This window comes from Neolamprologus brichardi, chromosome 15 (genome assembly GCF_056152115.1).
Source record: "Neolamprologus brichardi isolate AB-2024 chromosome 15, ASM5615211v1, whole genome shotgun sequence".
NCBI classification, from domain to species: Eukaryota; Metazoa; Chordata; class Actinopteri; order Cichliformes; family Cichlidae; genus Neolamprologus; species Neolamprologus brichardi.
In genome coordinates, this window is record NC_142118.1 from 38,925,764 (window position 1) to 38,942,660 (window position 16,897).

At 46.3% G+C, this 16,897-nt stretch overlaps 1 protein-coding gene across 2 annotated transcripts; it reads right to left on the bottom strand.

Annotated features, from left to right (window-relative positions):
* Positions 1-1,310: 1,310 nt before the first annotated feature.
* LOC102795556 (uncharacterized) lies at positions 1,311-13,436 on the bottom strand. Of its 2 annotated transcripts, XM_006791904.3 has the most exons (5): positions 11,772-13,436; positions 7,149-7,345; positions 6,470-6,614; positions 5,369-5,674; positions 1,311-2,956 (listed from the first exon to the last, which is right to left on the bottom strand). In XM_006791904.3, the coding sequence occupies exons 1-5, from the start codon at positions 13,368-13,370 to the stop codon at positions 2,801-2,803; spliced, it is 2,403 nt and encodes an 800-aa protein (XP_006791967.2). In that variant the 5' UTR covers positions 13,371-13,436; the 3' UTR covers positions 1,311-2,800. The 2 variants fall into 2 exon arrangements, with proteins under 2 accessions (XP_006791967.2, XP_006791968.1); XM_006791905.3 differs by lacking the exon at positions 1,311-2,956 and having other exon boundaries at positions 5,591-5,674; positions 6,454-6,614.
* Positions 13,437-16,897: the final 3,461 nt, after the last annotated feature.

Sequence of the window (16,897 nt, forward strand, 5' to 3'; positions counted from 1 at the left end):
CAGGCTTCAAACTTTCCTTTTTGCTAAAGCATATAGTTAGGGCTGGACCAGGTGACCCTGAATCCTCCCTTAGTTATGCTGCAATAGATGTAGGCTGCCGGGGATTCCCATGATGCACTGAGTTTTTCCTTTCCAGTCACCTTTCTCACTCACTATGTGTTAACAGACCTCTCTGCATTGAATCATATCTGTTATTAATCTCTGTCTCTCTTCCACAGCATGTCTTTATCCTGTCTTCCTTCTCTCACCCCAACCAATCACAGCAGATGGCCCCGCCCCTCCCTGAGCCTGGTTCTGCTGGAGGTTTCTTCCTGTTAAAAGGGAGTTTTTCCTTCCCACTGTCGCCAAAGTGCTTGCTCATAGGGGGTCATATGATTGTTGGGTTTTTCTCTGTATCTATGAAGCGCCTTGAGGCGACTTTTGTTGTGATTTGGCGCTATATAAATAAAATTGAATTGAATTGAATTGAACAATAGACTATAAAAGATGAATTTTACCACGCCAGTGTCACCTTGGCCACGGTCGACTCGTCTCCTTTATGACGCTAACGAGACCATAACTGAGAAAGTGAACAAAGTGGTGCAATAAATCGGTCTTTAAGATTTAAAAGACCATAAACTCAATCAGAGATTAATGGATCCAGCAGCGCGGCTATTTTCACAGCAACGTGCTGCTGATCCCAGAAACCATCCTGCTGTTACACTGCAGAGTCCAGTTCATTGCTTACAGGTGTTTGTACATGCTGAGCCCAGAGTGAGCCCAGAGTGAGCCCAGAGTGGGCCCAGAGTGAGCGCTATGTGAAGGAGAAATGTGAAAATGTTCTTTGGTTCACATAAACCTGGAATCACATCTCTGATCATCGGCAGCCTGACAGCAGATTTCTTTGCTCCTTGTTGGGGTCGAGTCTTTTAGTTTTCCTTCTGACACCTTTTGCTCCATTGTAGATCTCTGCTGCGACTAACAAGAAAAGACAAGTAGGGTTATAAACATGTCTGATGAATGAAGAATGACATATTTAAATCCCGCTGCTTTGTTTTTATAGTTTCAACGTTTTCTCTCAGTGATATCAGTTGAAGGCCAACATGTGGCACACGAGGCAGCTGCGCCCATGACCACAGACCCACACTGCAGTCGATTATGGAGACGCAGTGATCACAGCTGTGGACACATGTTTAAGGTCATTTACACACATGCATGTACACACACATTAAGTTAAATGTAAAACTGCAAACTCTGGTTTAGCTTAACATCCCAACATCAGACGCTGTTATAGTTCAAGCAGGTAATAAAGAGTAACATGTGATGTGGCAAATGTCTTTTATTGAATCGGTTCCTCTCAAGCATTTTGTGGTTTCTTACATAATTGTTGTTGTAATTGTTTGACGTGAAGCCTCTGTGCACTCCAGTGTCGTCATGAAAAGAAACCAGTTCTCCTGATATTTTTACATGATTAGCTCAACGTTTGGAAAATGTGCTGCTTTGTTTTGTTGTTGTGATCTGATCGATGGCTACTCGTGTTAACCGTTTGCACAGCAGCAGGAGATTTTCTATTTAACGTCTGTTCACCTTTTTACATGAACATGAGCTCGATCTGTCCTCTTAATGTCACACAAGCACATTTTCCAAACGTCTGAGCTGTTCAAAGTGCACGATGCCACTAACACATGAGTCAAAGTTTTGCCTTTTCAAAATAAAGTTCATGACAGATTTGTGCATTTAGCCTTTTAAAGAATCTCAGTTCTTCATTCATAAAATGATCGTACAGTAATTATGCAAAACAAGATGACGTGAATACACAACGTGGGACTGATTCTTTGTCCCTTAAAACACGTTTGAAAAACCAAATACAAAATACATTCATTTCTTTTTTGTACAAGTTCTCAAAGCATGAGGAGAAATTTGTGCTTCTACAGTAAAAATGTTGCATGCCATAAATGAAATTAAGGCTTAAAAAAATAACTGAAAAGCTCGTTTGTTACACGTTTTTCTTTTACCAAAAATAAACCTGTCACGCTTGCATCAAGTAAAAGTAACTGATGGTCTTCGCAAGTATTAAATATCAATGTTCATGCAGGCTCATGCCTTCATATTTACACTGTGGGTAAACTGGTTTACACTGGTTTCTGTGGATAAGCACAGATGATCTGTGGGCCACCGACTCACATCTGCAATCAAATGTTTGTGTACAGATTTGATGTGAGGCCCACATGGTTACATGTGTGTGCGTTAAAGGAGGAAATGAGCATGGTTACATATAACACACGCGTGTGCGGGACTACAGAACTGATGCTTTCAGCCAATCTAAGCTCGAGAAGACCAGACAGGAAGACCTGAGGCTGTCGCTGCTGCCAGAGACGCGTTTACAGAGCGCAGAGTTAAAGATCTGAATACCTTTAAAGACGAGAATCGAGTTTTTGATTTCCAACAAATCTAAACAAAACCTCTTACGTGTTTTTATTTCATCACAACAAGTTCTTAAAAACATTTATTCTTTGAAAAATCTTTATTTACTGTGATGGCTGATGTCACTCAGCGTGACACAGACTGACTTTAAAGTTAATGGGGACAATTTTGGGAATCGCAGGAAGGAAAACATCTTGCATCAATGTGATGAAATAAATTGAAAGGATGTCTGTGTTGTCTTTGAATTCAGGTGCTACCTCACGTTCACGTTTGAGGATTAGACCACGTTTCGCACGTCCTGCTTTGTTTCACTCTTTTGCTGCAGAGTGAGGGAGTCTGTGTCATGTGACAAACTGTCCACTTGCACAGAACAGATGTGCAATCAGGTCTTGTGAATTTAATGCAGGAGTTCCTGTTTTATTGCTTTGAGGATCAGGGGGCGTCTGCCTTGGATCTCCCTTCGCAGGACGTATTCACTAAACAGGGAGGAGTCCACGCCGCCGCCACACGACCCTGTGATGAAGAAACCTTTCTGCTGCAGCCGCTCCAGCACCTGCAGTCAGACACAAACCAAATAACAGCAACACGAGAATGAGGCATAACGAGAAGATTTAGACGTGATCTCTAATGTTTCGCTGGAGTCAGGAGTGCTGAAGAAAGGTGGGACTTGTTCAGCATTTGACCCGGGTGCTCGCTGCACCTCAAGAGTTGAACCTGTGCATGCATTAAAAACACTAATTTTCACCATCATGCATACCAATAACTTTATCACACCTTTACCAAACACTCCCTGGTATCAACACTTACGCACTACAGCACATAATAACCAGCCCAATGCATGAAGGCATTTAAACAGTTTAGATTAATTAATTTAATTAAAGCCTCTGCAGTAAAACATGGTTTAGAGGCCGTGTAAGCTGCCTTCAACTCATCTGACCTGACTTTCTTGGGCAGCTCGTTAGATATTGTGCATATAGTCCGTATTTAATCAAAGTATCAAGTCTCTATGTGCAAAAGTGGGTAAAAGGATAAATAGCCCACTGGACTACAGATGCTTGCTGCTGCAGAAAGACAGAAACCTTTCCTGCCGGCTGGGGCGAAGTTCAGCTATTAATTAGTGCTTCAACCCTAATTATGATCATCACAGTAACTTACTGCAGATATCAGAACACACTAGTAGCATTAACATTACAGCTCCACAGAGGTTTGAATAATATCTAATAAACCCAGATTAGTTTGTGTAAATGGGGAGTCACACTAAGGCTAATATGGCGCTCCACAGGGCTCTGTGCTGGAGCCACTGCTCTTTACACAATGATAAATCCAGAATCCTTCTTTCCTGTAGTACCAACTCCCAGTTTGGATTTACTCTCTATGTTTATAACCAACACTGCATTTAATTATTAGCTGTTTTTAAACTCTGGCTCTCTTCAGTACACCCAGCCAGTTTCTGGAGATGGCTGCCCCCCCCTGAGCCTGGTTGCTCCACAGAGGTTCATCCTCCCAGTGTCACCACGCGCTTGCTCATACGGGGTCATCTGATTGCTAGGCCTTAACCATACCACATGAAGTACCTCAATCCAACTGTTTTCAGGTCAGTGACGGCTAACTTTACTTTATAAACATGTAAACACTTAGTTTCTGTGCTCTGTTTTTGTTCTTCCCCTGACTTATTATGAAATGGTTTCTTTAGAAAGAGTATTTGACACAAAACAGATGTTTTTGTGTGCAGTAAGTATGACTGTCAAAGGAAAGCAAGCAGCCAAATCTGTGTCTTTCTGATTCACGGTTATTCTCTGCACTTCTTTTGTGTTTGCGTTTAAATGTGTTGCTAACAACACGTAAGCCCAGGACCCAGCGTCACTCTCCATCTTGAAAAACCATCAGCCTTTCTGGCCTGAAACACAAACACTTCAGAAGCAGTCCATTAGTTCCTCTCTGAGCGTCTCCTCCTGAGGTGAACACGGTGACATTATCTCCGTTTGCCCTCTGGAGGCTTCTGCTCTCTGTGCTGGTCTGTCTTACTGAGTCTCCCCCAGGAGACAAAGGCAGACCTTCAGGTGATGAAACGTGTCACCTGCACCAACACAGCGCTGTTACAAACCGACTGTCAGCGTTCAGAGTATGCTAACATCACATAAAAACACATCAGGCTTTGATGGATGGTGGAAGGGTGGCATCTGCCGAAGACGGAGCTGACAGATAACAGGCGACGGCACATGTTGGAGTCCCAGATATCATCTCGACTCCTTTAGTTAAACTGCAGCTTGAGCACAGCTGTCGGTCACAGCGGCTGTTGAGCTCGACTCTCTCACACTGGGTAAGTTCCAGGTCCCGTGTGACATCTCCATCTTTATGAAGGATGTTCAGAAGCAACAGTCCAGACGCTGTGGTGCATAAACTACCTGTGACAGGATGAATATAAGCTTTCATGTTGATTACGTCACATTATGACCTTCCATCCAACGTTGCAGCAGAAATCAAGGCTCATCAGAGCAGGCGATGTTTTTCAGTCTCCTGTTGTCTAAACTAGGTGAGCTGTAGCACCAGCTTCCTGTTTTTAGCTGACAGTAGCAGCTGTGGGCTCTTGCTGCTGTATTTTGTGCATTCAGAAACTCTCCTGCACACTGTCAGCTGCGGTCATTCTCATCAAACCTTTGTAGCATTTTGGCTCAAAAACTGGATAGTTTTTACTTTTCCAACCTTTCCATGTAAGAGAAGCAGTTTCTGGAATACTGCAGCCCATCTGCCACCAACAACCATGATCATGACACTTCTACAGGCTGTCTTCACTGTGTCTACAAACCTAAATGCTTTGTGTTGCTGCCGTGTGCTTTGCTGATGAGAAGCAGGTGAACCCAGCAAAGTGGCTGCATGTGTATTTCAGTATAGCTGACCTTCTAAAAATGACTCCAGCATCTGACATGTTGAGCGACTATAAACCAGTGTGGCTCAGAGGATGTACCTGGACTGAGGTGAGGTGGCAGTAGCCGTTGAGCGGGAAGCGGAGCAGGTGTGTGGCGTCCTGGTTCCAGCTGGCGTTCATAGAACTGTAGACGATATCGGTCACCTCGGGGAAAATCTCCTCCATCAGTGCCCGGGACGCACTCACACTGATCCTCTCGCCGAGCTCCGGCGTCACGTGGACCACGACACACTCACAGTCTCGGGAAACGTCCCGGCGCTCCTGCTCAGCCCTCCAGCGCTCCAGCTCGGTCTTTAGAGGCACCAGCTGGAAGAAAGTAGCCTCTTCGTAGAGCAGGGAGTACTCCTGCAAACACACAGCAGAAACAAGAAAACTCTCAGAAGCATAAGTGCAGACGTATACAGGCCAAAAGACGCACAATGCACACAAATATACACACATGCAGATGATGCACATGCAAAAAATGCAGAAAACTCCACGTTTTCTTGCAAAAAACAAAGTTTAAAAATGCATTAACACATATAAACGGCTCGTTCAGTAGTTTAGTACTAATGTTGTGCTAACGCCTTGGTAGCAGCTGCTCTGCTGCGAACACACTAGAGGAAGCAAGACTCTCATTTATTCTATAAACAAATCACAAACAAAACTTTCTGATTCATTTGCTGATACGAGCCAATGAAAAGTTTACACACGCTGGCTGCAGGCCGTTTCTGTTTGTCATGATTGTGATGAAGAATTAATGAAGAGAATGAATGTGTCTTTGGCACGGACTTGCTCTTTCTCGCCTGAAGTCACACAGTGTTGATATCAGGTAATTTCCCTGATGCAAACATTAAGCCACTGCTACTATAAATCCTTCCATGCATTCATCAGTTTTGAGATCTGTTTTGCTGCGTTAACATGTCGCCTTCCTAGAGTGATGGAACAAATACTCATTTATTTTACTGCAGTTTATCTATCGGTTATTTTATGACTCTATGCTCTGATGTTTGGGAGAATATGACAGAAAATACAGAGAAGTCTCAGGTCCTGTAAGCGACAGGCTCGTGTGAGACTCTCACGTCTTTCTTTTGACATTCGTTTCCTGCTTTAGGTCACGCAGCAGCGGTGAACTGTGGAAGTACCTGATCAGGCACTCACTTTGAAGTCATCAGGCAGGAGGAGCTTGGAGGTTCGCAGGAAGTTGAGTATGTAGCGGAACATGTCCCCGTCCCGATCGATGAAGTAGTGCTGCTTTAGACTGTCCAACACGATGGGCTCTGTGCCGTCGAACAGACGCCCGATTCTGCCCAAAGAGAAGGAAACAGTTTCTGCACTCAGCTGTGGCTAAAGGAAAACGTACATGTTGCAGCTGAATCCTTTCCCAGCTCACTGGATGGTAAATGCTAAGTTAATTTAAAAAGTAGGTTCAAAGATGATCACGTTTATTGTAACAGTGTACAGTGATTGAGATTATGAGGCTTTTTAATCAAATCTTTGCTGTTTGATGAGCTGCATTTTCATTAATGTGTGGACAGCAGACCTCCTTTCCCCATGAAGCAGGAAGTATATCACCGCTGCCTCTTCAACTATTCACAGAGTTAAACTTTCTGAACAAATAACTGAAAAGCAAACTCTTTCAGCCATTAAAACCAACTCAATATACTAAAGTTCGGTTTCCTGAATCATAGGAAAAATAATCCATTTGCATTGAAATGTGATAATTAAGGAGGCAGATATTCAAAAATAATCAGTAATGTTGAGCTAGTTTGTTGATATTGAGGTGTTGAGGTGGAAACAGTGTTTACTCATACTTTAAGAGCTTGGATGTGTGCCTCACCTTGACTCGGGGTACCTGGTGAGTGTGGGCAGGCTGCTGGTGTACATGTGCCCTCCCACATCAATGTGGACTGGTGCGTTGGTTTTGGTGAGCTGAGCTGGTGCTGGGATTCCCGTGGTGCACAGGGGAGACATCGGCGACCAAGAAGCCAGCTTCTGACTCGACATGCTGCTGCAGCTGCCGCTGCTACGTCTGTCCTGGGACACAAATACACGCTGTAGTGACGGTGGTGCCAGTATATGAAAGAAAGATCAAGCCACGAATATCTCCACATCCACGGACACAGGTTATCTTTAAAGTTAACACATTGGAACATAATTATCACCAAGTCATGGAACTGCTATGTGTGTGTTTAAACAACAATGGCGACAAGGCAGCGACAAGGCAGCGACAAAGCAGCGACAAGGCAGCGACAAAGCAGCGACAAAGCAGCGACAAGGCAGCGACAAAGCAGCGACAAGGCAGCGACAAGGCAGCGACAAAGCAGCGACAAGACAGCGACAAGGCAGCGACAAAGCAGCGACAAAGCAGCGACAAAGCAGCGACAAGGCAGCGACAAAGCAGCGACAAGACAGCGACAAGGCAGCGACAAAGCAGCGACAAGGCAGCGACAAGGCAGCGACAAAGCAGGGAAAAGGCAGCGACAAAGCAGCGACAAGGCAGCGACAAAGCAGCGACAAGGCAGCGACAAAGCAGGGAAAAGGCAGCGACAAGGCAGCGACAAGGCAGCGACAAAGCAGCGACAAAGCAGCGACAAAGCAGCGACAAGGCAGCGACAAGGCAGCGACAAAGCAGCGACAAGGCAGCGACAAGGCAGCGACAAAGCAGCGACAAGGCAGCGACAAGGCAGCGACAAAGCAGCGACAAAGCAGCGACAAGGCAGCGACAAAGCAGCGACAAGGCAGCGACAAGGCAGCGACAAGGCAGCGACAAAGCAGCGACAAGGCAGCGACAAAGCAGCGACAAAGCAGCGACAAGGCAGCGACAAGGCAGCGACAAAGCAGCGACAAGGCAGCGACAAGGCAGCGACAAAGCAGGGAAAAGGCAGCGACAAGGCAGCGACAAGGCAGCGACAAGGCAGCGACAAAGCAGCGACAAGGCAGCGACAAAGCAGCGACAAAGCAGCGACAAGGCAGCGACAAAGCAGCGACAAGGCAGCGACAAGGCAGCGACAAAGCAGCGACAAGACAGCGACAAGGCAGCGACAAAGCAGCGACAAAGCAGCGACAAAGCAGCGACAAGGCAGCGACAAAGCAGCGACAAGACAGCGACAAGGCAGCGACAAAGCAGCGACAAGGCAGCGACAAGGCAGCGACAAGGCAGCGACAAAGCAGGGAAAAGGCAGCGACAAAGCAGCGACAAGGCAGCGACAAAGCAGCGACAAGGCAGCGACAAAGCAGGGAAAAGGCAGCGACAAGGCAGCGACAAGGCAGCGACAAAGCAGCGACAAAGCAGCGACAAAGCAGCGACAAGGCAGCGACAAGGCAGCGACAAAGCAGCGACAAGGCAGCGACAAGGCAGCGACAAAGCAGCGACAAGGCAGCGACAAGGCAGCGACAAAGCAGCGACAAAGCAGCGACAAAGCAGCGACAAGGCAGCGACAAAGCAGCGACAAGGCAGCGACAAGGCAGCGACAAAGCAGCGACAAGGCAGCGACAAAGCAGCGACAAAGCAGCGACAAGGCAGCGACAAGGCAGCGACAAAGCAGCGACAAGGCAGCGACAAGGCAGCGACAAAGCAGGGAAAAGGCAGCGACAAGGCAGCGACAAGGCAGCGACAAGGCAGCGACAAAGCAGCGACAAGGCAGCGACAAGGCAGCGACAAGGCAGCGACAAGGCAGCGACAAGGCAGCCTGCTATCAGTTTGGATCAAGTTTTCGTTTACGTGCAATCTGTGATAAATCAAAATGATTGAGGAGAGGCAGGAAATATAGCAAAGAGGGGAGATTTGTCCGCTTCAGCACACTCATTTTCATCGCCGCCCACGAGTTTAACTTGCGACCGCTTGCAGAGAAAATGTAACTGATTGCAACATGTTGGCAATCTGTGTTTATAAATTATGCAGCAAATATTTGCAAACCTCTCTCTGCCACCGAGCTGGACCAGCTGGAGACAACAAGGCGAGCTGCACAACCACCTCTGCAACCCGAAGTGCAGCACCCTCAACCTTTATGTGAACAGCTGGTTGCTGCAGGTTAAACGAGAGAAATCTCTGCGTGTTGTCATGAAGTTATGCTCCATAATAAATGCATCTATCTGCAGCTCCTGAAAGATGTTTTGTGCTTGAAGCCAAACTGGGTCTTGTCGATGTTTGTATGAAAACCTGCAAGCAGGCTGGCAAACCTGAACAGTTTTACAGAAGTTCCTGCCAGGCAGACGTGGGACTGTGAGGTAAAGCCAGGAGCCTGACAGGAAGCTAAGAAGCACAAGGACATCCTGTCAGGCTCACAGATACGACTCGGTCAGAGCTATTCCCGATTGCCTTGTAGGCTACGTTATGGTGCCAGGTGTCTGGCACGAAACAAATCATTAAGCTCTGAAAGAAACAATCGGCAGGCTGGTAGGAGGCCAGTGCACAGGCTGGGACGTCCTCTGGGCTTTCACTCTTCTAGACTGATCCGCCGTTTGCTTTCATGCTGTTCCAGCTGCTCTCTTCTGTTCTGCTCCAAACGATTGTGTTCATGTCAGTTCAACTACACTGAACACTAAATGTGAATGGTCTGCAGTGAGGATGTGCCCTGAACATTTGCTGTTACTGGCTACAGATGAATATGTACGGGATTAACTAAGTAATCAACAACCGGCACTGCTGAAGAAAACAGTAAGAGTGTAAGCAGCGTGTAAGCAGAGATAAGCAGACCTCCCTCTTCCTGCCAGAGCTTCCAGCTCTCTGAAGAGGACACTGAGGTGTTTCCAAGCCAGACAAACTCTTCTCTGGCTTGTTCTGGGGCTTTCCCAGGGTCTCCTTACAGAAGAGCATACAGGAAATACCTCATCTAGACGGCATCCAAGAGGCATCTTAGTCAAATCCCCCAAACACCTCAGCTGGTAGTTTTTAATGTGGAGGACGAGTCTCTCTACTCCGAGCTCCTCCTGAATGACTCGGTGGATTTCTGCTGTGACCTTTCACATTCCTGCCTCGTCTCCCTTGACCTTCATTTTTTAACCTCAGAGAGCGCCAACAGTTCAACTGTCTAACTCATAATTTTAACATTTTGCTTAATTCTTTGCTTGTATGTACACGTACATCAAATTACATGTAAATAAATATCAGAGTAAGCACCATGAAGGGCGAACAGACGGCTGAGACACCGGCCTCACACAATGTACAGCAGGTACAGATGATCACATCTATATAATCCATGTGTGTGTGTGTGCGTGTTGTGACTGCCGAACAAGCAGTCTGTGCCCTGCAGCTATGGCACTAATGCACGGTGGATAAATTCATCAGCAGGTATAGTTACCCTTGGCAACAGAGGGACACTCCCAAAGACAAATCTCTGCTTCTCCTCACATGATTGGGCCACATGGACAACACAGTTTCCTACAGGGTGAGATTCTGTAATTCTGTATTATGTTTACATCAGAGCAACTTATGTAACAAAAATATAAAAATGTACAATCAGATCATTTTTTAGCCACTTACGACTGATTTAAAAGCAAACAAATGCATGTACATTTGGGGAACTGAACTGAAGAAGCAACTTAAACGAGTCCAGACGCTTTTCTTTCCGAGCTCCTACGATGACCTGCATGACTGAGAGCCTTCACAGACAAATGTACATATTTCTGTGCAGCCCTTAGTGATAAACGTTTGTGACTACAAAGTCATTATTTTCCCTCGTACCAAGCACTAGAGCTGATGTTGTGCAAATGGTTTGTAATTCAGAATAAAGGGTGCACAAACTCTGGTATAGGACTTTAAGCTCAGCGTACTTCAAAATTCTACTTTCATTATTTCACTGACAAACTGAGCACAAGTGTAATGTTTTGGTATCTAAACCTGGATCTAAAGAACTGAAGCTTAATGAGGCTTCCAGGTTAGTGTTTGTAGGTCTGTATGTGCATCGATTTTCACACTAAGTGGCACCACTGAAGTAAACTACATGATTACAGATATTTTATGACATGTTCAAGATTATAAGACATGAAAATAACACAAAAGTGATGAAGTGCTTTGTAAATGAAGGGTGCAATGGTTCCGCATCTGTATTTGTTTTTATTTTTTTAACACTTTGCAACAGTTTTATTTATTTCTGTATTTATTAGGCTGATCTGATCCCAAATGTCCCCGTAACAAGATATTGATGTACTTCTTAAAGACATCAAGTTGTATTTGCCCGAGAAGAGAAATAAAGTCAGAGTGCTTACTAAGGCTACTCGAACATGCTTTTCCTGAGCGTCTGTTTATTTTAATTTGACTTTAACCCCCTAATAAAGCAGTTCAGATAAAGGTTTTCATAGATTACAGCCCACCCTAAACACCTACTAGTTTAATATTTTATTGCGCTCTAACTCTCCTAAAGATGGGCGTCACATCGGTACGGGACTGACTCCCTGTCGGGTTTAACACGGGAGGCTTGAAGCTCCAACAGATGAAAACGGACCAACATGTTCCGGTTACCTCTGTGGGCACAGGGGACCGGGCGCCGGACTGTGCGAGACGGGACTCCGTGGCTGTGGCGGGCACCGACTCTCTCTCATTCGGCTCCGCGGGCGACTCGGCGCGCGTCCCGGGGCGCACACAGCGCTTCTTGGCAGACGGAGCTCCCGGGTCGTCCTCGTTGCTCTCCCTCCTCGCTGCTGCTGCTGATGTAGGCGATGTGTGCGACGTCTCTGCTTCTGCGCTTTGCTGCTGACTCAGATCCGCAGCGTCGCTGACCCTGCGCAGGTACGGGATCACGAGCTGGAGGTGGGACTGCGCGTGACCATTGACCGTTTCCGAGGCAACGTAAAGCGTCGTCGAGGGCTTGAAGCCCGCGGCCCCCACGATGCTGTTGAGGGTTGCTATGGAGACGGCACCGATGCAGTGGTTGGTGTAGGTTTTCGAGAGCTTGGCAGCGCGCGACAACATCTGCATTCTCGTGCCCAACAGGTTCTTCCCGATGGCTTTGTTCTCGTACCACGTCACGTCGCTCGCGCAGCAGTGGTCCCGGGGCCGCTGGAAGAACGCCCTGCACAGCGGGTTCCGTTTGGACACGTACCGGACGAAGCTGGCGTACGGACACTGCTCCGTGCCCGTCTCGTACATGCGCGGCAGCGTGTCCTCGTCTGCGTCCGGGCGCTTCTTGGTCCAGGCGGCGGAGCGGGACTTGTGATAGGGTCCGAGAGCTTTAAAATACACAAACTTTCTTCCGTCCTCGTCCACGGCCAGGCCGAACGAGTCCTCCTCCAGCTCCCGCTGGTTCTCTCTTCCCCTGGTGCAGAAATACATGCAGGTCTCAAACCAGACTTTGTTCAGAAGCCCAAACGGGGTGTCGGTGTTGAACACGGAGGACTCGTACAGTTTCCGCAGGTCCGAGCGCGTGATGGCTTGTTTCTGCACCACCGGGCCGGCACCCTGCTCCTCCAGCCTCCGTATGACCGCGGCCAGGGTCAGGTTGGCGCTGCGCAGCTCTGGGTCCTTGGTGAGGTCCAAGGTGCGGCAGTAGGGCGGCTCGTTCAGGTACCGGTTGAGAGAGCTGCGGATGCTGATGAGGGAGGACTTGCTGTACAGTTGTCCACTTTTGGAGCGCGCCTCGGCGTAAAAGGAGCGCAGCACAGCGCAGAGCGCATCCTTGTCCAGAGTTTCAAAGTCTGGACTTTGGGCTTTCTCGCTGAGGTACTCCCTGAAGATCCTCACGGCGTACCTGGTGGCCAGGCGGGTGTTCTCGCTCAGCTTGTTTCGCTCTGACCGCTGAAGTTCTCCCTCCGGGTGAGACTCGCGCCCGGAGGGGATGCTGCTGCCGAGTGGGTCCGCCTCCCCCTCCTCCTCCTCCCTTCGGTCCATACTCCGCATAACGACCGCTCGTGTCTGCGCGGCGGAACCGCTGGAGTCCAGCACTGTGCTCCCTGACTCCCACTCCACTCCATCTCTGTCGGACTCCTCGTCCTCCTCCTCCCCGGTGATCTGGACCTCCTGGATCTCATCTTCATCTTCCTCCTCCTCCTCCTCATCCCTGCTCCTCTCAGGGCAGCTCATCTGCTCCTGCTCCGTGTCTCCGCTGCCAGGCATTCTCGCCATATTGCGGTCTGTGAAGCAGTCCTCCGGCAGCGCGCATGCGCTATATTGGACCGCAGCGCTGAAAGCCTTTTGTGTTTAAGTGACCTTCAGCCGTGCACGCGTTTTTTAAGGTACGGGGAGCGAGCGCAGCGGGAGGGTAAATTTGGAGGCGCGCTCCCTGCCAGAAAGGCTGCAGTATTGGACTGAATATTGGACCAGCAGCACGAGCACTGATGAGGGAAATGGCAAGACTGCAGCAGTGCCACCGCCAGTATCCAAATATCTTTTTACTTTAGAAGCTGTTTGATACTTAACCGGAAAATTACCGGAAGGCAGCCAAGAATAAAAGAAAAGCAACAATAAATATCACGCAGCTTGTTTTAGCGCGTGGATAGCTTAGGTGCTCGTGTGTTTGCTGCACCAGTCACAGAGTCCAGTTGGTGCCCAATAAAAAGAAAGTAAGGTCATGATACGTGAAACAAGCAAAAAACGCACATGATGTAGTCAGAACTGCAGTTCAGTGCAAATTCAATATCATTTGTGTATTTTGTTTATTGTTGCAATGTAGAGAACATCCGGGTATATCTGTGACATGAAAGGTCAGAGCGTCTCTTTCTTGCTTTGGACCACCAATGCATGCAACATTAAGGCAGGGAGGGGGCGATGCACGCAGATGGGTGTCAAAATATTCAATCAGAGGTCATCACAATTTAGAAAACATGGCGCATGACTCACGTGGGAAAAGTGGACATCAGAACCGCAGTAGTTGGAAAAGCCCATGTTGTTTATGTTTTGTATTTTTGGGAACTTGCACCCCTCAAGTTTATCATTTCAACTACAGAAGCCTTGCATTGGAATATAACGGGGTCGCCTTCACCCAACAAGCTTTTCATTTCAACTGCTGAAAAATAAAATGACTGTTACTGTGATTATAATAAAGTGGCATCAACATAAGGGAGGAAGCAGTACAGACAGGAGAACGGAGCAGCACATTTATGAGTCCTTTTAAATTCACCAAACAATACAGAGACCAGAAACTATAGAACTGAGCTAATAAATCAAATTGAGCTGAGCATTTCTTGGATATGTGCACTGGGAGTTTGTGCTTTTTGCATGAACAACATTGGTAATTGTTGAGGGACATTAGGATCTAAAAGAGAAGCACCTGGACCTTTGAGCCTTTCATTCATATCATTATGTTCAGTGGTTGCAAACTGTATGGATCACAGGCTGTGTTGCTGCTACTGTTAAACTGTCAGTCATGTTTATTGAACACAGACTGAAAGAAAAGTCGTGTTTGTGAAACCTCAGGTGAGCTTTGACACTCTGGACATATGCTTCAGACACTGAGGGACGCTGCGTGCTCAGTGTGGCAGTGACATGACAAACGTGTATAACATTAACAAAATAAACATGTATTCAAAATGACTTGAAAATATTGAGGCCGTAAACTCATCAGGAAAGTGTTAATTGAGGTCACAAATGAAGTGAGCAGTAGGATCATTTTCTCATACTTTTATACAATTTGACTCCTGTGTTGGGTGAAGGCAACCCCATTATATTACAATGCAAGGCTTCTGGAGTTTTTTAAATGAGAGTTACCTCCTCCTCTTCCTCGCAGTTAGAAGAATTGATGCACTGCATGCATGCACAACTCTACAACATATTGTCCTTTAATGTGATGGCGATGGTTTCAGCAAATCAGCCGACCCAGGTGCTGAGGTGAGGATATATTCTTAAACCTCACCAACAGCTTTAGCGCCTAAACAGTGACTGAAAATAAAAGTAAAATATAAAATACAAGTAGCGGTCCCTGAAATCTGTCTTCTGGGTAAAAGTGGTGGTTTTTCGCTGTCTGTCTTTTACATTCTTATTGTTGCAACATGTTAACGTACATTTTATAAATTAAGCCATTAAATGCATTAAATGTCAGTACCAAGAGCCAGAGGTAACTTTGAAGTCCCCCAACCTAAAAGGAAGTATTATACTGAATTAATGCATTTGCACTTTAACATGTCCCACTTATCATTATGAACCATTTGACCCAAAAGGATTTTGGTGAAATCGCTTCAGTTTGCAGTCATCGTTAACCCCACACACCTGCCACTGCTCTGCTTGTTTATTTGCATTTTTTCTGGGCTCGTTGATGGAAGAATGCAGCATTGATCTTTTCGTCTCACCCTTTCTGATGCACAGTTATGTTAGCAGTTATTTTAGCAGCTTCTTAATATAGCATCCCATCATGCTCTATGCCTGCTCCGAGCTAAGAGCACTGGTTCCTCCCCTGGGCAAACATGACCTTGATATACAGTCTGCACCCCATGTGCTGCTCTCATTACTGTTGGGATTACATCAAATTATTGTCTCATATTAAACTACAGAGCTTGCTGCTCCTGTGACAGAGAGAGTGGTGGCGATCATAAAATATTCTGTGATCTGTGATCGAAAAAACAAAACTTTGAATTCATTCAAATTAATGTGTGTCAAACAATATTACAAAACACAACTGCACATCGACCACGCACACAAAGCGCTTCATTTTTAATCAACAAATCATGTTGTGGAACAGTCCACTCACTGTGGACTCAGGGCATCTTTGTTACTTATAATGTATAATTCAACTTAATCATGTGGTGTGTGGGATTACCATAAACCACACAACGCACACAAGCTTGAAATAACTGTTTCCCTACAACTACTCACAACATCACAGTCTTTGAAATGAAGAGACATAAATCATGTTGTCCCGACTGATTGGCAAACGGTTGCTGGCTGTCACCAGGTGATATCAGTTGCAAAGAGGCTGATGTAGTTGCTGCAGTTGCCTGTTATTTGGATGAAAGTCTCCAACTTGTCTGCAAACACTTGCCATTTGCTCTTCAATCGGTAATAAAACTCGTGTGACATAAACCGCAAACTGAGACGCTGTTTTTACTTTAAGGCCAAAAACTCTGTGCTTCTGGTTTGGGTCCTACTTCTTACACTTCCACTGGATGAGCAGTTTGCTTCTGTTTGCGGTCAAATGGGAATCTTCCATGCAAACTGCTTGGAAAATGCTAGTAAATACAAAAACCTGCTAATGATCGGATCAGTTCCAAAGCGATTTTGAGTGCAGCACTGTATATTTATCTTTGCAACCAATTTCAAGCTAGCAACTGCTGGCAATCTCCAGCAACCACTCTCCAAAAGTGTGCACACTTTCCCCCATCGTCAGGTGGTCACTGAGCAGTCCCTAGGTTTGTTTAATTTGGGGTTTAGCAATTGATTTCCAGCTAATGCCAGAAACAGTTTAGGAACTGCTCTCTAGGCCTAAATAATCAGCTCCCTGATTGTCAGCCTTTTAAATTCAGCAGTTAGCATTCTTGCATTTGGTTATAGATTGTGTATCAATAATAATGACAATCAGAAGGCTTCAGAAACCACATTTTGATCACTAATATTAGTGATCAATATTATTATTTCTAGTGAAGTGCTAATGCTACTAATGCTAGCTAGTTATAAACTATACACGAACTCATTCTTGTCTGTTAGTTGATAATTATTGTTAA